Genomic DNA, 17,591 nt, shown 5'->3' with positions numbered 1-17,591 from the left:
GCCCATTTGCTCTCCACCCCCTCCCTTCCTCTCTGTCTCTCTCTTCCCCTCCCGCAGCCAAGACTCCATTGGAGCAAAGATGGCCCGGGTGCTGGGGATCGCTCCTTGGCCTCTGCCCCAGGCGCTAGAGTGGCTCTGGTCGTGGCAGAGCGACGCCCCAGAGGGGCAGAGCATCGCCCCCTGGTGGGCAGAGTGTCAACTCTGGTGGGCGTGCCGGGTGGAGCCCGGTCGGGCACATGCGGGAGTCTGTCTGACTGTCTCTCCCCATTTCCAGCTTCAGAAAAATACAAAAAGAAATCAACCACAACAGAAAAACTGAAAAATATTCAAACACTTGGAAACTAAATAGCATGTTATTAAATAACGAATAGGTTAATAATGAGATCAAAGAAGAAATAAAAAATTTCCTAGAAACGAATGATAATGAGCATACAACTCCTCAAAATTTATGGAACACAGCAAAAGCAGTACTGAGAGGGAAGTTCATAGCATTACAGGCATACCTTAAGAAGCAAGAAAAAGCTCAAATATACAACTTAACGCTGCATCTAAAAGACTTAGAAAAAGAACAGCAAGTAACGCCCAGAGGTAATAGAAGGAAGGAAATAATAAAGATAAGAGTGGAAATAAATGACATAGAGGCTAAAGAAACAATACAGAGGATCAATGAAACTAGGAGTTGGTTCTTTGAAAAGGTCAACAAGATTGATGAACCTTTAACTAGATTCACCAAGAAAAAAAGAGAGGACTCAAATAAATAAAACTAGAAATGAGAGTGGAGAAATAACAACTGACACAACAGAAATAGAAAGGATTGTAAGAAAATATTATGAAGAACTGTATGCCAAAAAATTAGACAACCTAGATGAAATGGACAAATTCTGTGAAACATATAATCTTTTACAAATCAATCTGGAAGAATCAAAAAATCTAAACAGACTGATTATAACAAAGGAGATCAAAACAGTTATCAAAGAACTCCCAACAAACAAAATCCCGGGGCCTGATGGCTTCACAAGTCAATTCTACCAAATATTCAAAGAAGAACTAATCCTATCCTCCTCAAGCTATTTCAAAAAATTCAAGAGGAAAGGAAGATTTCCAAACTCTTTTTATGAGGCGAGCATAATTCTGATTCCAAAACCAGGCAAAGACAACACAAAGAAAGAAAATTATAGTCCAATATCCCTGATGAATCTAGATGCTAAAATCCTCAACAAAAAATTAGCAAACCGGATTTAGCAATATATGAAAAAAATCATACACCATGATCAAGTGGGATTTATTCTGGGGAGGCAAGGCTGATAGAATATTCACCAATGTGATTCATCACATGAACAAAAGGAAAGAGAAAAACCACATGATAATTTCAACAGATACAGAAAAAGCATTTGATAAAATCCAGCCCCCATTCATGTACAAAACTCTCAGCAAAGTGGGAATATAGAGAACATACCTTAACATGATAAAGGCCATCTATAACAAACCACAGCCAACATCAAACGCAATGGGCAAAAATTAAAAGCAATCCCCTTAAGAACAGGAACATGGCAGGGGTGCCCCATTCACCACACTTATTCAACATAGTCCTGGAAGTCCTAGCCACAGCAATCAGACAAAAAGAAGAAATTTTTATTTTATCCCTCTTTGCAGATGATATGATATTGTATATAGAAAACCCTAAAGTCTCAGTCAAAAAACTACTAGACCTGATAAATGAATTCAGCAAGGTGGCAGGATATAAAATTAATACTCAGAAATCAGAGGCATTTTTATACACCAGCCATGAATTGTCAGAAAGAGAAACTAAGGAAATAATCCCGTCACTATTGCAACAACAAAAAAAATAAAGTACCTAGGAGTAAATTTAACCAAGGAGATTAAAGACTTGTACTCGGAATATTATAAAACATTGATAAAAGAAATCAAGGAAGATACAAACAAGTGGAAGCATATACCGTGCTCATGGTTAGGAAAAATAAACATCATTAAAATGTCTATATTACCCAAAGCAATTTATAAGTTCAATGCGATACTAATTAAAATACCAATGACATACTTCAAAGATATAGAACACATATTACAAAAATTTATATGGAACCAAAAAAGAACACGAATAGCCTCAGCAATATTGAAAAGAAGAATGAAGTGGAAAATCAAATTATACTACACAGCCATTGTACTCAAAACAGCTTGGTACCAGCATAAGAACAGGCATATAGATTAATGGAACAGAACAGAGAACCAGAAATAAACCCACACTTTAATGGACAACTGATATTTGATAAAGGAGATAACAGCATACAATGGAGTCAAGACAGCCTCTTCAACAAACAGTGTTGGGAAAATTGGACAGCTAACTGCAAAAGAGTGAAACTAGACCACCAATTTACACCATTCACAAAAATAAACTGAAAATGGATAAAAGACTTGAATGTAAGTCGTGAAATCACGATCATCTTGGAAGAAAACATAGGCAGTAAGCTCAACGACATTTCTCGCAGCAATATATTTGGTAATTTATCTCCACGGGCAAGGGAAATAAAAGACAGGATAAACAAATGGGACTATATCAAACTAAAAAGCTTTTGCACAGCTAAAGACAATAAAAACAGAATAAAAAGACAAACTACACAATGGGCGAACATATTTGACAATACGTCTGATAAGGGGTTAATAACCAAAATTTATAAAGAACTTCTAAAACTCAACACCAGGAAGACAAGCAATCCAATCAAAAAATGGGCAAAAGAAATGAATAGACACTTCTCCAAAGAGGACATACAGATGGCCAATAGGCATATGAAAAAATGCTCAACATCACTAATCATTAGAGAAAGGCAAATTAAAGCACAATGAGACCTCACACCAGTCAGAATGGCGCTCATCAACAAAACAACACAGAATAAGTGCTGGTGAGGATGTGGAGAAAAGGGAACCCTCCTGCACTGCTGGAGGGAATGTAGACTGGTGCAGCCACTGTGGAAAACAGTATGGAGATTCCTCAAGAAATTAAAAATGGAACCGCCTTTTGACCTAGCTATCCCAGTTTTAGGAATATACCCCAGAATATCATAGCACGGTTTCAAAAGGAGAAATGTATCCCCATGTTTATGGCAGCATTGTTGACAACAGCAAAGATCTGGAAACAGTCTAAGTGTCTGTCAGTGGACGAGTGGATTAAAAAGCTGTGGTACATACATACAATGGAATACTATGAGGCCATGAAAAAGAAGGAAATCTTACCTTTTGTTACAACATGGGTGGACATGGAAACTATTATGTTAAGTGAAATAAGCCAGGCAGAAAAAGAAAAATATCATATGACTTCACTCATTTGAGGAATCCAATGAACAGTGTGAACTGAGGAATGGAATTGAGACAGAGGAGAGATCAAAGGGACTAGAGGAAAAGAGGACAGAGGGTAGGGGGATGATAGGATGGGATAAACCTGAAGGGAAGGGAGCTATAGAGAGGGAGACAAGGGAGATGTTGGGAGGAATATGGGGAAAGGAGGATGCATTCAGGGCAACACTAGAATCTATGTAAACACAATAAATGAAAGACAATAAAAAATTCTTTCTCAACTTTAACACAGAGGTTTTGTGTCTTTACACACAATGTGCATATACTGTATGTGTTAAAAACTTTGGCTCATGGAGTTACATTGCTTTTTACCATTTGCACACAAATTTCTCAGAGCATAGAACTTGATAGGGCAGAGCTTATGTCAAGTATAATGAAAACACGGGTGGGGCAAAAGTACATTTCCAGAAGTGAGTACACTCAACAGTTTATTCTTGTATTATTATTTTATTTTCCACGTGAACAACTGTAAACCTACTTTTGCCCCATCCAGTAATTATATACAGGATAAGAAAAAGATTATAATTACAATTTTAAGCAGAAGATTAGGGAGAAAAAGAAATCTTACCAGCACTAAAAGAAGAACAGATCATTTGAACTCCAGGCCGAGGGCGCTCTGTAAATTTTGTGGGTCTTGGGCTACAATACAAACAAACAAACAAAATAATTAAAAATACCCCAAAGGGAATAGCAACACCAGAAATCTGTTGTTTGAAAAAATAATCAGGGCCCTGGCCGTTTGGCTCAGTGGTAGAGCTTCAGCCTGGCGTGCAGGAGTCCCGGGTCTGATTCCCAGCCAGGGCACACAAGAGAGGTGCCCATCTGCTTCTCCACCCCTCCCCCTCTCCTTCCTCTGTCTCTCTCTTCCCCTCCTGCAGCCAAGGCTCCATTGGAGCAAAGTTGGCCCGGGTGCTGAGAATGGCTCTGTGGCCTCTGCCTCAGGTGCTACAATGGCTCTAGTTGCAACAGAGTGATGCCCCAGATGGGCAGAGCATCGGCCCCTGGTGGGCGCGTCGGGTGGATCCCGGTTGGGCACATGCAGGAGTCTGTCTGACTGCCTCCCCGTTTCCTACTTCAGAAAAATACAAAAAAAAAACAAAAAAAAAAGTCCCTGGACAGCTGGCTCAGTGAATAAGAGCACTGGCCTGGTGCATGGATTTCCCAGGTTCAATTCCCAGTCACGGCACACAAAGGACACAATCACCTGCTTTTCTCCCCCTCCATCTCCCCTTCCTCTCCCACTTCCACTCCCACAGCCAGTGGCTCTAGTCTAGCCATGGCCCTGGGGGCTGAGAATAGCTCGATTAGTCCGAGGGTGTCAGCCTTAGACGCTAAAAAATAGCTTGGTTGATTTGAACATTGACCCCAGACAGGGGATGCCAGGTGGATCCTGGTTGGGACACATGTGGGATTCTGTTTCACTATCTCCCAGAGAGAGAGAGAGAGAGAGAGAGATATCATAAAAGAACAAAACTAGGTAAGAAGCAAAAGGTGGCTCCCTTCCTAAAAACCAGTTTGAAATCATTATGTCATAATCAGTAGGTCTTGTGAAAACCCTAGATACAGATTTTGTAACAGCTGCTGATCACACATAAATATTCCGAAAGCCACTGTCACACCAAGACATGTAGGTAATTAATCAAATTTAAGTTTGTCAGTTTTTTGTTTTGTTTTGTGACAGAAACAGAGAGAGAGAGACACAGAGAGGGACAGACAGGTAGGAAAGAAGAGAGGTTCCTTAGTCTCCTTAATTGTACATTGATTGCTTTCTCATATGTGCCTTTTACCAGGGGCTGCAGCAGAGCGAGTGACCCCTTGCTCAAGCCAGCAACCTTGGGCTCAAGCCAGCGACATCGTGCTCAAGCCAGATGAGCCTACACTCAAGCCAGCAACCTCGAAACTTCGAACCTGGGTCCTCTGTATCCCAATCCAATGCTCTATCCACTGCACCATTGCCTGGTTAGGCAGTTTGTTAGTTTTTTAATAGAGTAGACTATCAGTGCACAAATTACATAAGTAAGTCATTTGTAAACATAAACACACTAGCAAAATATTTTACGTGTTGCTTCTGTGGCATATGTATGCCACCAATAACTAAAGTTTTAGTATCAGACATTGTTAATTAAATATCTCCCCTTGTTTATCTTTTAATGTGACAAAATTTATCTTATAAGACTCCAAAACTAAGAATCTTATATTTATCTTGATAAAAACCTTAAGATTATTTGACTCTAACATCAACTACAATGATCATTCAAAATGGTCTACAGAAAATAGACCGTACTCAACTATATGTACGCTAATTTTATAACTATTTTAGATTATATGTCTCATATTAATACTATTGATATTAAATTTTTAATGTTATAATCAACAATATTTAGAAATAAAATAAGATTTCACACGATACCAGCTCCAATTTATATGTAGTGTATTTGTAATGCTCCAATACAGTGCATTTAAAGACCTACTCAATATACATTTTGATCTAGTTTTTCTCAGCTTAGGAGAAAATTTTAAAAAGAATTAGAGCCTTCTACCTCAACCAGGGTGCACTGTTCAAATTTCACAAGCTATACAGCATTCAAATATAAAGTGGTTTCAGTTTTGTGATCATTTGGTTCAATACCTAGTCAGGGCATGGGCACGTATGAGAAGCAACCAATGAGTGCACAACTATAAGTAAAACAACTAAAAGGCACAACAAATTGATGTTCTCTCTGTCTCTCTCTTCCCTTTCCCCTCTCTCTGTCACTAAGGTCAATTGAAAAATTAAAAAAAAAAAAAGATCGATGAGATAAATGTAGAGTGCTCATTACTAGCCTGACAGGCTATAAGCATTTAATAAAAATTGGATTATCATTATTATTATCATCTGCCTTTTTAAGGATTCTAATTCTCTCCTTACATTTTTTTTTTTGTATTTTTTTTTTTTTTTCCTGAAGCTGGAAACGGGGAGAGACAGTCAGACAGACTGCTGCATGCGCCCGACCGGGATCCACCCGGCACGCTCACCAGGGGCGACGCTCTGCCCACCAGGGGGCGATGCTCTGCCCCTCCGGGGCGTCGCTCTGCCGAGACCAGAGCCACTCTAGCGCCTAGGGCAGAGGCCAAGGAGCCATCCCCAGCGCCCGGGCCATCTTTGCTCCAATGGAGCCTTGGCTGCGGGAGGGGAAGAGAGAGACAGAGGAAGGAGGGGGTGGGGTGGAGAAGCAAATGGGCGCTTCTCCTATGTGCCCTGGCCAGGAATCGAACCCGGGTCACCCGCACGCCAGGCCGATGCTCTACCGCTGAGCCAACCGGCCAGGGCCTCTCCTTACATTTAATCTGTAACACGCTTAGACAGCTTCCTCCTCCTCAGAGATCTCTTGAGGGAGCTTCCGAGGAACCCAGAGACTCAAATATTCACCTAAGAAGCATCTTTACTAGAGGGAGTTGTTACCATATAAATAAACACTATATAAATAGTGAATTTATCAAGACATTTGGTTTTCCAGAACAGGTTTTATTTAGTGATCAAACCAACTCTTTCAATTAATACAGATGGAATTGCTGAAGTTAAAGCATAATAGCTCAATACATTTTTGCTTTTGATTAGTAATGAAAGCCTATTTGATATAAATATAGTAATTAAATCCTGCCAAATTTTTTAGTAGTTATCAACTATTTGTAATACAGAAAATAGGAGTCCCTGTCTCTAAGGAAAATTACTCTTATATTAAACCTGACTCTAATTTAAAAGTTTTTAAGGAACAATTATCATAATAGAAAATACTGCTTATAAATAACTAGAAAAAACCTGTATAGCCAAAAATAGAAAAATCACTAGGCAAAGTATGGAACAACTCCATGGAATACAATACAGTGCAGTTATTGAAATGATTATAAATGGTTATGATAAACTGTTAAGCAAAAAACAGCAGAAAATTATATACATTTCTTTACTTACATCTATATATTTTTTAATTATGTAAAAAATTAAAGTAATGGGTTAATAGGTAATTCTATGTGAAGGTTCTAAAAGAACATTTATATGAAAAAACTCGTTTCTCAAGGACACAGATAAACATTATACTTAGCAATGTAATCCTCAAGAAGCACAAAGAGTTTAATATTGCAAAACAAATGTTTATTCCTATGCTAATCACTTTTTCTTCTCTACAAAGACAATAGAAAAAGATAAAGGCATTCCAATCAGGTCCACAAGAAAGTAAAAAATATTCAAATGAAAAGAATTAACTACTGCTATTGTCCATATATATATCAGCAAAATGTTTCAAATTTTATTTAAATGTCTACAGAAAACCTTTAATATTTTAAATATTAAGAATGCAAACTCAAGTGAGGTCAATCTGTTTTCTCCAAAGAACTGTATCTTTCATCAAAATCTTTTTTTCAAACAAAGTATAGTTTGTTTTATTACATTACTCAAACTACCATGGCCTCCTAATGGCCTGCCACAAGAGGCACTCTCTAAGAATCTTCATACAAGAGCAACATCATACACAAATTATTTTATTAAATAACTTAATTTGCATTGGTAATTTACAAATGAAAGTAATAATTATTGAGATTGACTTTCTATTCTGAGAGCACAGAGATGGCCATTTCAATACTGTATAAACACTGGATGTACTACTTCCCCATTCACAGACTAAGTATAAAGTAAACAGAGCACTTCCTGTCCCCACTACATCCACTTGACAGGTCTCATGGCATAGACAACACAGGACCAATGGGCAAGAAAGTGTTCTAGTCCTGACTTTTTGTCAACTTTCAAAAACTGTTTCAACTATGGAAAAGTCACTTAACCTTTCTTTGCCTCAGTGTCCTTAATCAAAAGATAATATTGTCCAGTCATCTTGTTTTGATAAACCAAAATAATTTAAATGAAAGTACAAATGCAAAAACCTCCAAGAGGAGGTACATTTCTACCTACCCTAATGTAGTTTAGTGAAAATTTAATGATTCTGTTTTTCTAAATTTCCTTAGACCTATAATAAAATCTAAAGTGTATAAGATACAGTTACAGAAACAATTACAATTGTTCTAAAGAAAAGCCTTAGGATTGCTAAGATTATCTTCTCAGCGCCAGAAGGAGCTACTCAAATACTGTAAAACTAGGGAACATAGATAGAGAAACAAATGATAAGACAGGTATATTCTGAAGCAGAGAGCTAGGGCTAGGATAATGATGAGAGAAAAAAGACACAAACATGTTAACATGAGAAAACTTTCTCTGAAGCATGAAAAGCAAAGCATAAAAATGAAAGAGGTCAAGGAGAGCCAAAATTATTTTCTATAATTTACTCAAGGAGAAAAGTAAATTTATTCCTTCTGTCAACTACTTTTTAACTTTTGAAATTTCAACCATTAGACACATTTATGCTTATAAAGTTACATCTGTGAAATAAAAGAACTGACTTTATTTTAAGGGTTCCAGCATCCCACAGCCAAAAGCAAATAGTGCCATCTGCCCCAGTAGAAGATAGGTATCTCTTTGAGCCACTGCACAATGGTGAGAACTGAAAAACAATCGAAGAAAAAAAGTATCTTTACAAGAGTGACACAGTCCAAATAACAAACCCTTTTTTTTTTACCATACAAATAGCAACAAGAGAATTAGAAAACTCCCAGAATTGAAAAGTCATGATTATCAAGTTAAAGCCATCTATTTATAAAGAAAGCAGAAATATTTCTTTTTAGTAAGCTTTACAGAGTAAATTTTAAAAGTGACTTGCTAAAATTTACTTCAAATTATAATAAAAAAGGATGTTACAAGGATTGAAACTACCTGTAGTGACGTTATGGATGCACTGTGGCCCTGAAGAACAGCCAAAGGTGCACATGTTCGAAGACACCAGACTCGAATCATTTTATCACAACTTCCAGCTGCTATCATGGTATTCTCATAGTTTACAGCCATATCTGATATTTCAGCAGCATGTCCTCTTAAAGTAGCTAATAATCTCCCATCATCTGTTGCCCAGATTTTCACAAGACAGTCATCAGAACCCTTGAAATAAAAATAAATATAAATAGAACTATAAATTTTAATTCAAAATCTTAATAGATAAATAAATCATAGCTTTATGTCCTCAATTTCCCATCATTGATCTTCAGCTAAACAAAAACTCACCCAAAGCCAGTTATAAGAATAAATTTTATCTGTATGAAACCAATAAAAAATATGTAAATTACTTGTTTACTCTGCAATAGCAAAAAAAGCTCTGGAAGAAAATGTAAAAGATACACTGTATTCTATAATACCTATATTTACAAATAAACATTTCAATTTCACATAGCCAAAGCAGAGATTAGAATTTACAGACATTATTTTTATTTATTTTTTATTCTCTAATTTTTCTTATTCATTTTATAGCTTGTACTCTATTCCCAATCTCTCCCTATATCCTTTTTCATTATTAAAGTTTTAAATATACAAAAAAGTAGATTATAATTAACCCCATATATTCATTTCCCAGATTCAAAATTTACCAACAGATTGCAATGGCTGCATATATTAAAATTCTTTATAACCTCCCAATCTAATTTTTTTTTTAAATTACCACTGTCTTACATTCCTCAGAGGACCTACAAAAGCAAATGATATAAACAAGTTGTCTGCTTCACACTGACAAGTTTATATATATATACATACACACACACGCATAAATGATCACACACAATTAATAGGACATGTTAAATGTTCTACCTTAAACCAGACTCTACCAACACTACCCAGAATGCTCTCAATTAACTATAAAACCAGCTCTTCACATTGAGCTTTGAAGCAAATTAAATGCATAACCAAACACGAAAGACTGGTAATAAAATTTAACTGGTAAATTATCCACATTAAAATCAGGTATTCTCATCATGTTCACTTAATCTCAGGCTTTTCATTTATAAAATAAGGAGGTTAAATTGCATGATCTCTAACTTTCCCTAACCTTTAAAATTTGGTAATTTACGCATATGCTTATCTATTTGTCATGTGATTCAATGTACCCAAAACACTGGAGATACAAAGACACAGTATTCCTGTTCTTATGAATAAAAGCAGGAATATACAGAATCCCTCACCATATCACTGTTCACTTTTCACAGTCTCACTGTAACGTGGATTTTTAAATTGTATATACATAATTTTTTATTGCAGATTTTAAAGCTATATCGTGGGATTTTGCAGTATATAGGTATTTTTATATATTTTAAAATTATCTTTGCAATAAAATAAGCAAAGTAAGTGTGGGAAAAGCTTACAATAGTGTGGAGAGGGTTTATAAAGCCTTAAAAATATATATAAATAATAAAATAAAAGGTCGCTGCTTCACGGATTTTCACCTATTGCGGGGGGTTCTGGAACCTATCCTCCTGAGATAGACAAGGGACCACTGAATGCAGTAATATGTCCTAAGTGCTATATAGATGAGATCTAAAGGGAGCAGCCTGTTTTTCCTGAGAGGTCAAGTAGTGAGATTTGAAAGGGAAACCAGAAGCAGTGAAGCTTAGTCTTATGCATGAAGAAAGAAAAGTAGTGTACTAGGCTTTGAGTACAGACTCCAGGATCAAATGTCTGGGTTCCTGACCTGCTATGACTACTTTCTAGATGCTTAACCTTGGGCAAGTTACACATTATTCCTGTGTCTCAGATTTCTTCTTCTTTTTTAGGCAAAAGGGGGAGAGAGAGGAGAAGCGTCAACTCATGGTAGTGGCACTTTAGTTGTCCATTGATTGCTTTCTCGTATGTGCCTTGACCAGGAGACTCCAGCTGAGCCAGCGACCTCTTGCTCATGTCTATGATCACACACTCAAACCAGTGACCCTGAGGTTTCGAATCTGGGTCCTCAGTGCTCCAGGCCGACGCTCTATCCACTGCACCACTACCTAGTCAGGCTCGGTTTTGTTATTTGTACCTAAATTATAGGACTGTTGCAAAAACTATAAAGAAATAAAGATGGAGTGTCTGGTACATAGTGAAAGCTATATATGGATTATCTACCTGAATTGCTTTTGTGGGTGGTAGTATTCTTATTATTCTAATATTATTATTAGTTTAAAATACAAATATTCCATATAGCAGCTAGAGAGAAAAGTATGATCAGAGGCATGAATATGTGACTGTGGGTACTTTAGGAAACTGTGTATTAAGAAATACGGTATAAAATAGGGATCACGTTAACCTTATTACACAGGTAGGTGAGTGTCAGGAGGTTTTTCAAAGATCATCCTGGACATCGGTGTAAATTAGACTAGAAAGTAAAAAATCTGGTTGAAAGTTATCATAGTATACAGGCAGGAGAGAATGAGTGTAGCCACCTGTGATCTAAAATCAGCCCCTGGTGACTTTCCACCACTAAAACTTAACAGAAAGACCTACTATATTCCTACTGAGTTCATTATTTAGTAACTTCATCAATTTAATATTACTTTATAATTGTGCTCTATTTAGACAATTAAAAAAAGTACCCCAACACCAAAAATAACTATGCACATTTTCACTGAGTGTGCATTATCCCAATTAACCTCCCTCCCTCCATTAAATTACAGGAGAGAAATCTTTGAATGCCCTTTCAGGGAAATAAATAAAATATAAGGTCGCTGCTTCACGGATTTTCACCTATTGCGGGGGGTTCTGGAACCTATCCTCCTGAGATAGACAAGGGACCTCTCTCTTCACTGTTCTCTCTTCCATGATACTAGAGTAGCGTGCTATCTCCCCTCTCAGCCTTGCTCCCCAGAACTGGTAGAATTTCAAACAAAACTCTAAAGTATCCTTAAATAATTTCTATTCCATGCATCATTCACTGTAATCATTAAGTAATTTCTAAAATTTTTCCATTGATTTTGAGAGAGAGAAAGGGAGGGAGGCAAGGGGTGCATGAGGGAGAGGGGCTAAGGCATGAGGGGGAGCAGTAACTTAGTATTTTATTTTGATTTTAAAATTAATTTCAAATAAGTATTTTCAATTTCACACCTATCTAGCTCATGGATTTCTTAAAGCATGTGGTTAAAATAGTACACTGACCATGTCTTGTCTGCTTAAAATTCTTCTGTAGTTACTTCACCAGGTAAAATCCAAACTCCTTAACAATTAAACACTTTTTTTAATTGTCTAAATAGAGCAATTGAAAAGGGGGGGAAAGAAGCATCAACTTGCTGCTCCGCTTAGTTGTACCATTTAGCTGTGCACTCTGATTGCTTCTTGTAGGCGCCCTGCAGACAGGGGATCGAACCTTTGACCTAGGTACTTCAGGACAATGTTCTATCCATAGAGCAACCCGGCCAAGGTCATAAAATTTTTTTTTTATGGGATGTGAAACTACAGATAATCTGACAAATTCAGCGAAGTTATTTTAAAATGACTATCAGAAATATAAATGCACTGAATACATCAAATGACTGAAAAGGAAAGCAGAAGAAAAATTAAATTTACTGGGAAAACATTTTATAAAGCACTATCAATGAGTTTACGTTTTCTTTTTTTTTTTTTTTTTCTTTTTCTTTTTACAGAGAGAGAGAGTCAGAGAGAGGGATAGACAGGGACAGACAGACAGGAATGGAGATATGAGAAGCATCAATCATTAGTTTTTCGTTGCGCATTACAACACCTTAGTTGTTCATTGATTGCTTTCTCATATGTGCCTTGACCACAGGCCTATCAGCAGACCGAGTAACCCCTTGCTCAAGCCAGTGACCTTGGGTCCAACCTGGTGAGCTTTTGCTCAAGCCAGATGAGCCCATGCTCAAGCTGGCCACCTCGGGGTCTCGAACCTGGGTCCTCGGCATCCCAGTCTGACGCTCTATCCACTGCGCCACCGCCTGGTCAGGCTAAATGAGTTTAAATCAAATGTGAAAAGCCAAAATTCTTCTTAAAAGACCAAACTGTAAAGCAGAATTTTTGAAGAGATGAACTTTCTTTCCACAAACCTACTGCAAATGTTAGTAAGGTCAATAATAAACCAGAGATTAGAACGTTATAGTCTTTCAATCAAAATGTTAAACAAAGAGTTATGGACATTAAAATAAAAGCAATGTTATGTTAATGGTGAAAGAGATGATAGTAGTATGGTGATGATTACCAAAGGGAAAGGGGGATAAGAAGTAGTAGAAGGTATGGAGGGGATAAGCGGTAATGGAAAGAGACTTGACTTGAAGTGGTAAACACACAATACAATATACAGGTGATATATTATAGAACTGAACACCTGAAACCTATGTAATTTTATTAACCAACGTCATCTCAATAAATTCAATAAAAAAGAAGAAAAAAGGGGATGAGATCAACTAAATAAGCATGAGGTTGGCCTTGGCTAGGAGGGATACAAAGGCTTCCAAGATGCATGAAGGCCAATAAAGGTATAGTAGAGGCAGCGATTTTAAAGTAAATAATAAAGAAATTAGATGATTCTAACAGTAGCAAATAAAACAAGTATCTGAGGGTTACTCCCTAAATGACGGGGAGGAGGAGGGTAAAATGAAAACAGCAAGCTCAAAAAAGGAAAGTTTAGAAACATAAAAGAGACCCTGGCCAGTTAGCTCAGTAGATACAGCGCTGGCCTGGGTGTATAGACACCCTGAGGTTCGATTCCCAGTCAGAGCACACAAGAGAAGCAATCATCTGCTTTTCTTCCCTTCTGTCTTCCCCTTCTTTTTCTCTCCCCATCTCACAGCCAGGGACTCAACAGGTCCCAATGTCAGCCTAAGGCGCTGTGGATAGCGTGGTTGATTCAAGCACCAGCCCCAGACGGGTTGCTGGGTGGATCCTGGTCAGGGTGCATGTGGGAGTCTGTCTCACTATCTCTCCTCCTCTCACTTTAAAAGAAAAAAAGAAAAGAAAAATACGAAGAATTATTTGAGTAATAAAAGTAAAAAATAAAATCTGTGAGCAACAGTGAAAGTCCTGATAAAATTAGCATGATTCTATTAAAACCTCAGCTGGCCAAATTTCCCAGCAAAGTTCCAGGACCTAGTAGAAAACAAAGTAGTCATTTTTCAGGAACACTTAGATATTGCTGCTAGGATTGCGGGTTGACATGAAGTAAATTAAGTTGGGAGTATAAAGTATAGTGGAAAAACAAGAAATTCAGCTGAAAAGATTTATCTGAGGAGGATAATAAATAGAGTACTTTAAAAATGCCTGTTAAGGAGTTTGGATTTTACCTGGTGAGGTAACTACAGAAGAATTTTAAGCAGACAAGACATGGTCAATGTACTATTTTAGCCATATGCTTTAAGAAATCCATGAGCTAGATAGGTGTGAAATTGAAAATACTTATTTGAAATTAATTTTAAAATCAAAATAAAATACTAAGTTACTGTTTAATGCCAAACAGATAGCAATAGATCATCAGTGTCACTTTTCAATGATGTAAAACCCTTGTAATTACTGTGAAAGTGTGCTCATTAATGTTACCATCTGTGTCAAACCTGGCATAAACTGAAAAAAATTGCAACAATAAGAATGTGTCCTTTTTTTTTTTTTTTGAGCGAGATTGAGAGACAGGAAAGGAGAGAGATGAGAAGCATCAATTCTTTCTCATATGTGCCTTGACCAGGGGGTCTCTAGCTGAGCTAGTGACCCTTGCTCAAGCCAGCGATCTTGGGCTTCATGCCAGTGACACCTGGGCTCAATCCCAAACTCAAGCCAGTGATCCCTCACTCAAGCCAGCAACCTGGGGTTTCGAATCTAGGTTCTCAGCATCCCAGGCCCATATGCTCTATCCACTGCGCCACCGCCTGGTCAAACAAGAATGTGTACTTTCAGTTTACTTAAATCCCCAAACAAAATTTGACAGCAAATTTAGTGGTTTTTGTTCTTGCTGTTTTTAATGTCAAGACATCTTGTCAACACAAAGACAAAGCCAAGGAAACTAATAAAAGTACATTTTCTCTATCCTCAAATAAAAACAGTGTGGATATTTGTAAAAAGGCCTGGTCAGAAAAGGTGGGACTTAAACCATAAATTTGCCTAATCATGGGAATTTAATTTGAGTACCCTGTAAGTTTGCTTATTCCACTACCACAACTAAAGAAGCCAAGCACACAATGATGAAATCCTGTGCCTTTAAGACAATCAATATACTTCTTAAAACAGAGAGAAAAAACTAAACACCTCCTCCAGAATCACTGTTATTTCTTTTAATATTTTTAAGGAAACTATGCAGATGGTAGCACCAATGACCTTTTACTTCTATCCAAAAGAAGTTCCTATTTTGTGAATCTCTTTTAGAAACTGCAAAGTTTCTTCAAAATAAAGTTTGAGGCAAAATTCAGATAAAAATGACCACTGACATTCTTTATAGACAGAGCTTAGGCAATGTCTAGTACAAATCTGACTTTAGTGAGTCTGGTAAAGAAAAGTTCCTCAGGTCTCTGTGACATGGCTTTCTACTTTGTCATACACTTGGGTATTAAAATTCTCCTTAAAATCTACGAAAAAACCGTCCTACCTATTTATATGAAATAACTTCAGATACAGGGCTTTGAATCACTTAAATTCTATGCAAAGACTAAAGTAGAACCTGAAGTGTATACCCTCAAAATTTAATAGTTTCTGGAAGGTAAATTTTAAAAGGTTTAACTGATTTATTTATTTATTTATATGTTTGCTTAGTTAAACTAAACACTAGAAAATTAGAGGTGACAACAATGTGAACTGGTCAATGAAAAGTACAGGACGGAGCAGTAAATAAAAAATGTTTGACTTCTACAAGCAGAAAACTAAACACATTTGGAAACAGTACAGCAGGTAACATCTGCTCAGGTGACCTTAAAATTAAAAAATAGATCTGTAAACTTTTCCCTGCTAAGAGAAGCATCAATAGTGAAGACCCAATGATGACTACTTTGACATGAAGCTAGAAAAAATTAGGTAAATCTAAACTTTATCTTGGAGAATTTGGTGCCCCTTGGCAGAAGCAACAAAGAAAATTCTAATTTCTCTATTACTACATAGCTTTGTAAGTCATATTTCACTTCTTGGTATCATTAGAACAAACAGAATTAAATGCTTAAAATGCCACGTATTCTGCAATGTCATTTTCTTATTTCAGCTAAAAAGTATCCTGCTCTTTAGGTAACTAAAAATTGTTTATAATTTAAATTTAGTTCAGTGTGTTTTTCAAGAAAAGACCACTGGTTTTCTTTCTTATCAATCTATCAGACCTGTTTCATTGCCTCACAAATTATCCTAAACTTCAGTGTCAACCATTTCAGCACATGTTCAATTTTCTTATTCCCTGTCCACCTAAAACATAAATGACTAACCTTGTATCAGTCTAATCATCACTTGCTCTGATCCTGATCCTAGGATGCCAAGTAAGTACAATTATAGACAAGATAAGCATACTAAATCTGTAACATTTGCATATTTATGAATCCTCTATTTACTAGGAAGGCTAAAGCTAAATTAGCAATCTTCCCCCCCCCCCCCAGGGACAGAGAGAGAGAGAGTCAGAGAGAGGGATAGATAGGGACAACAGACAGGAACGGAGAGATGAGAAGCATCAATCAATCAATCATTAGTTTTTCATTGTGCACTGCAACACCTTAGTTGTTCATTGACTGCCCTCTCATATGTGCCTTGACCGGGGACCTTCAGCAGACCGAGTAACTCCTTGCTGGAGCCAGCGACCTTGGGTCCAAGCTGGTGAGCTTTTTGCTCAAGCCAGATTAGCCCGCGCTCAAGCTGGCAACCTCGGGGTCTTGAACCTGGGTCCTTCCGCATCCCAGTCCGACGCTCTATCCACTGCGCCACCGCCTGGTCAGACGCAATCTTTTTTTTTTTTAATCCCTAACTAGTCTCTACTCATCACTCTTTTACCTATTACCAGGCTTTATCACTCATGTCTAGAACTCAGTCCCATTTCCTAATCAAAATTCTCAGCAGATAAAATATATCACATTGACAAATAGGGTCTGTTCATTGTGAACCTAATTAACTAGATTCTTTTTTTTTTAATTATTTACTCATTTTCAGAGAGAGAGAGAGAGAGAGAGATCATGTGAGGAGGAGCAGGAAGCATCAACTCCCATATGTGCCTTGACCAGGCAAGCCCAGGGTTTTGAACCAGCGACCTAGTTAGTGTTCCAACTCGACACTTGATCCACTGCGCCACCACAGGTCTCTTAACTATCTTTCTAAATAATCAAAATAAGCTGCTCTTTATACATCCCATCTTCATCTATTTATTCATCCTCATTATATCCTCCTTAAAGAT

General features: G+C 37.2%; 1 protein-coding gene across 2 annotated transcripts in view; it reads right to left on the bottom strand.

Moving 5' to 3' along the window:
• The window catches only part of PHIP (pleckstrin homology domain interacting protein), a 168,684-nt gene that overhangs the window by 100,001 nt on the left and 51,092 nt on the right, over positions 1-17,591 (bottom strand). For both annotated transcript variants that reach the window (XM_066358978.1, XM_066358977.1), the window contains exons 8-10: positions 9,161-9,382; positions 8,791-8,891; positions 3,935-4,005 (exon numbers count right to left, since the gene is read on the bottom strand). In XM_066358978.1, coding sequence (XP_066215075.1) covers positions 3,935-4,005; positions 8,791-8,891; positions 9,161-9,382 — 394 coding nt within the window. The remainder of the gene's footprint in view (positions 1-3,934; positions 4,006-8,790; positions 8,892-9,160; positions 9,383-17,591) is intronic.

The sequence above is a fragment of the Saccopteryx leptura genome, chromosome 1, assembly GCF_036850995.1.
Source record: "Saccopteryx leptura isolate mSacLep1 chromosome 1, mSacLep1_pri_phased_curated, whole genome shotgun sequence".
In the NCBI taxonomy this organism is placed as follows: Eukaryota; Metazoa; Chordata; class Mammalia; order Chiroptera; family Emballonuridae; genus Saccopteryx; species Saccopteryx leptura.
Note: the sequence above shows the minus strand (reverse complement) of the source record. Positions and strands in the feature narration are given on the sequence as shown.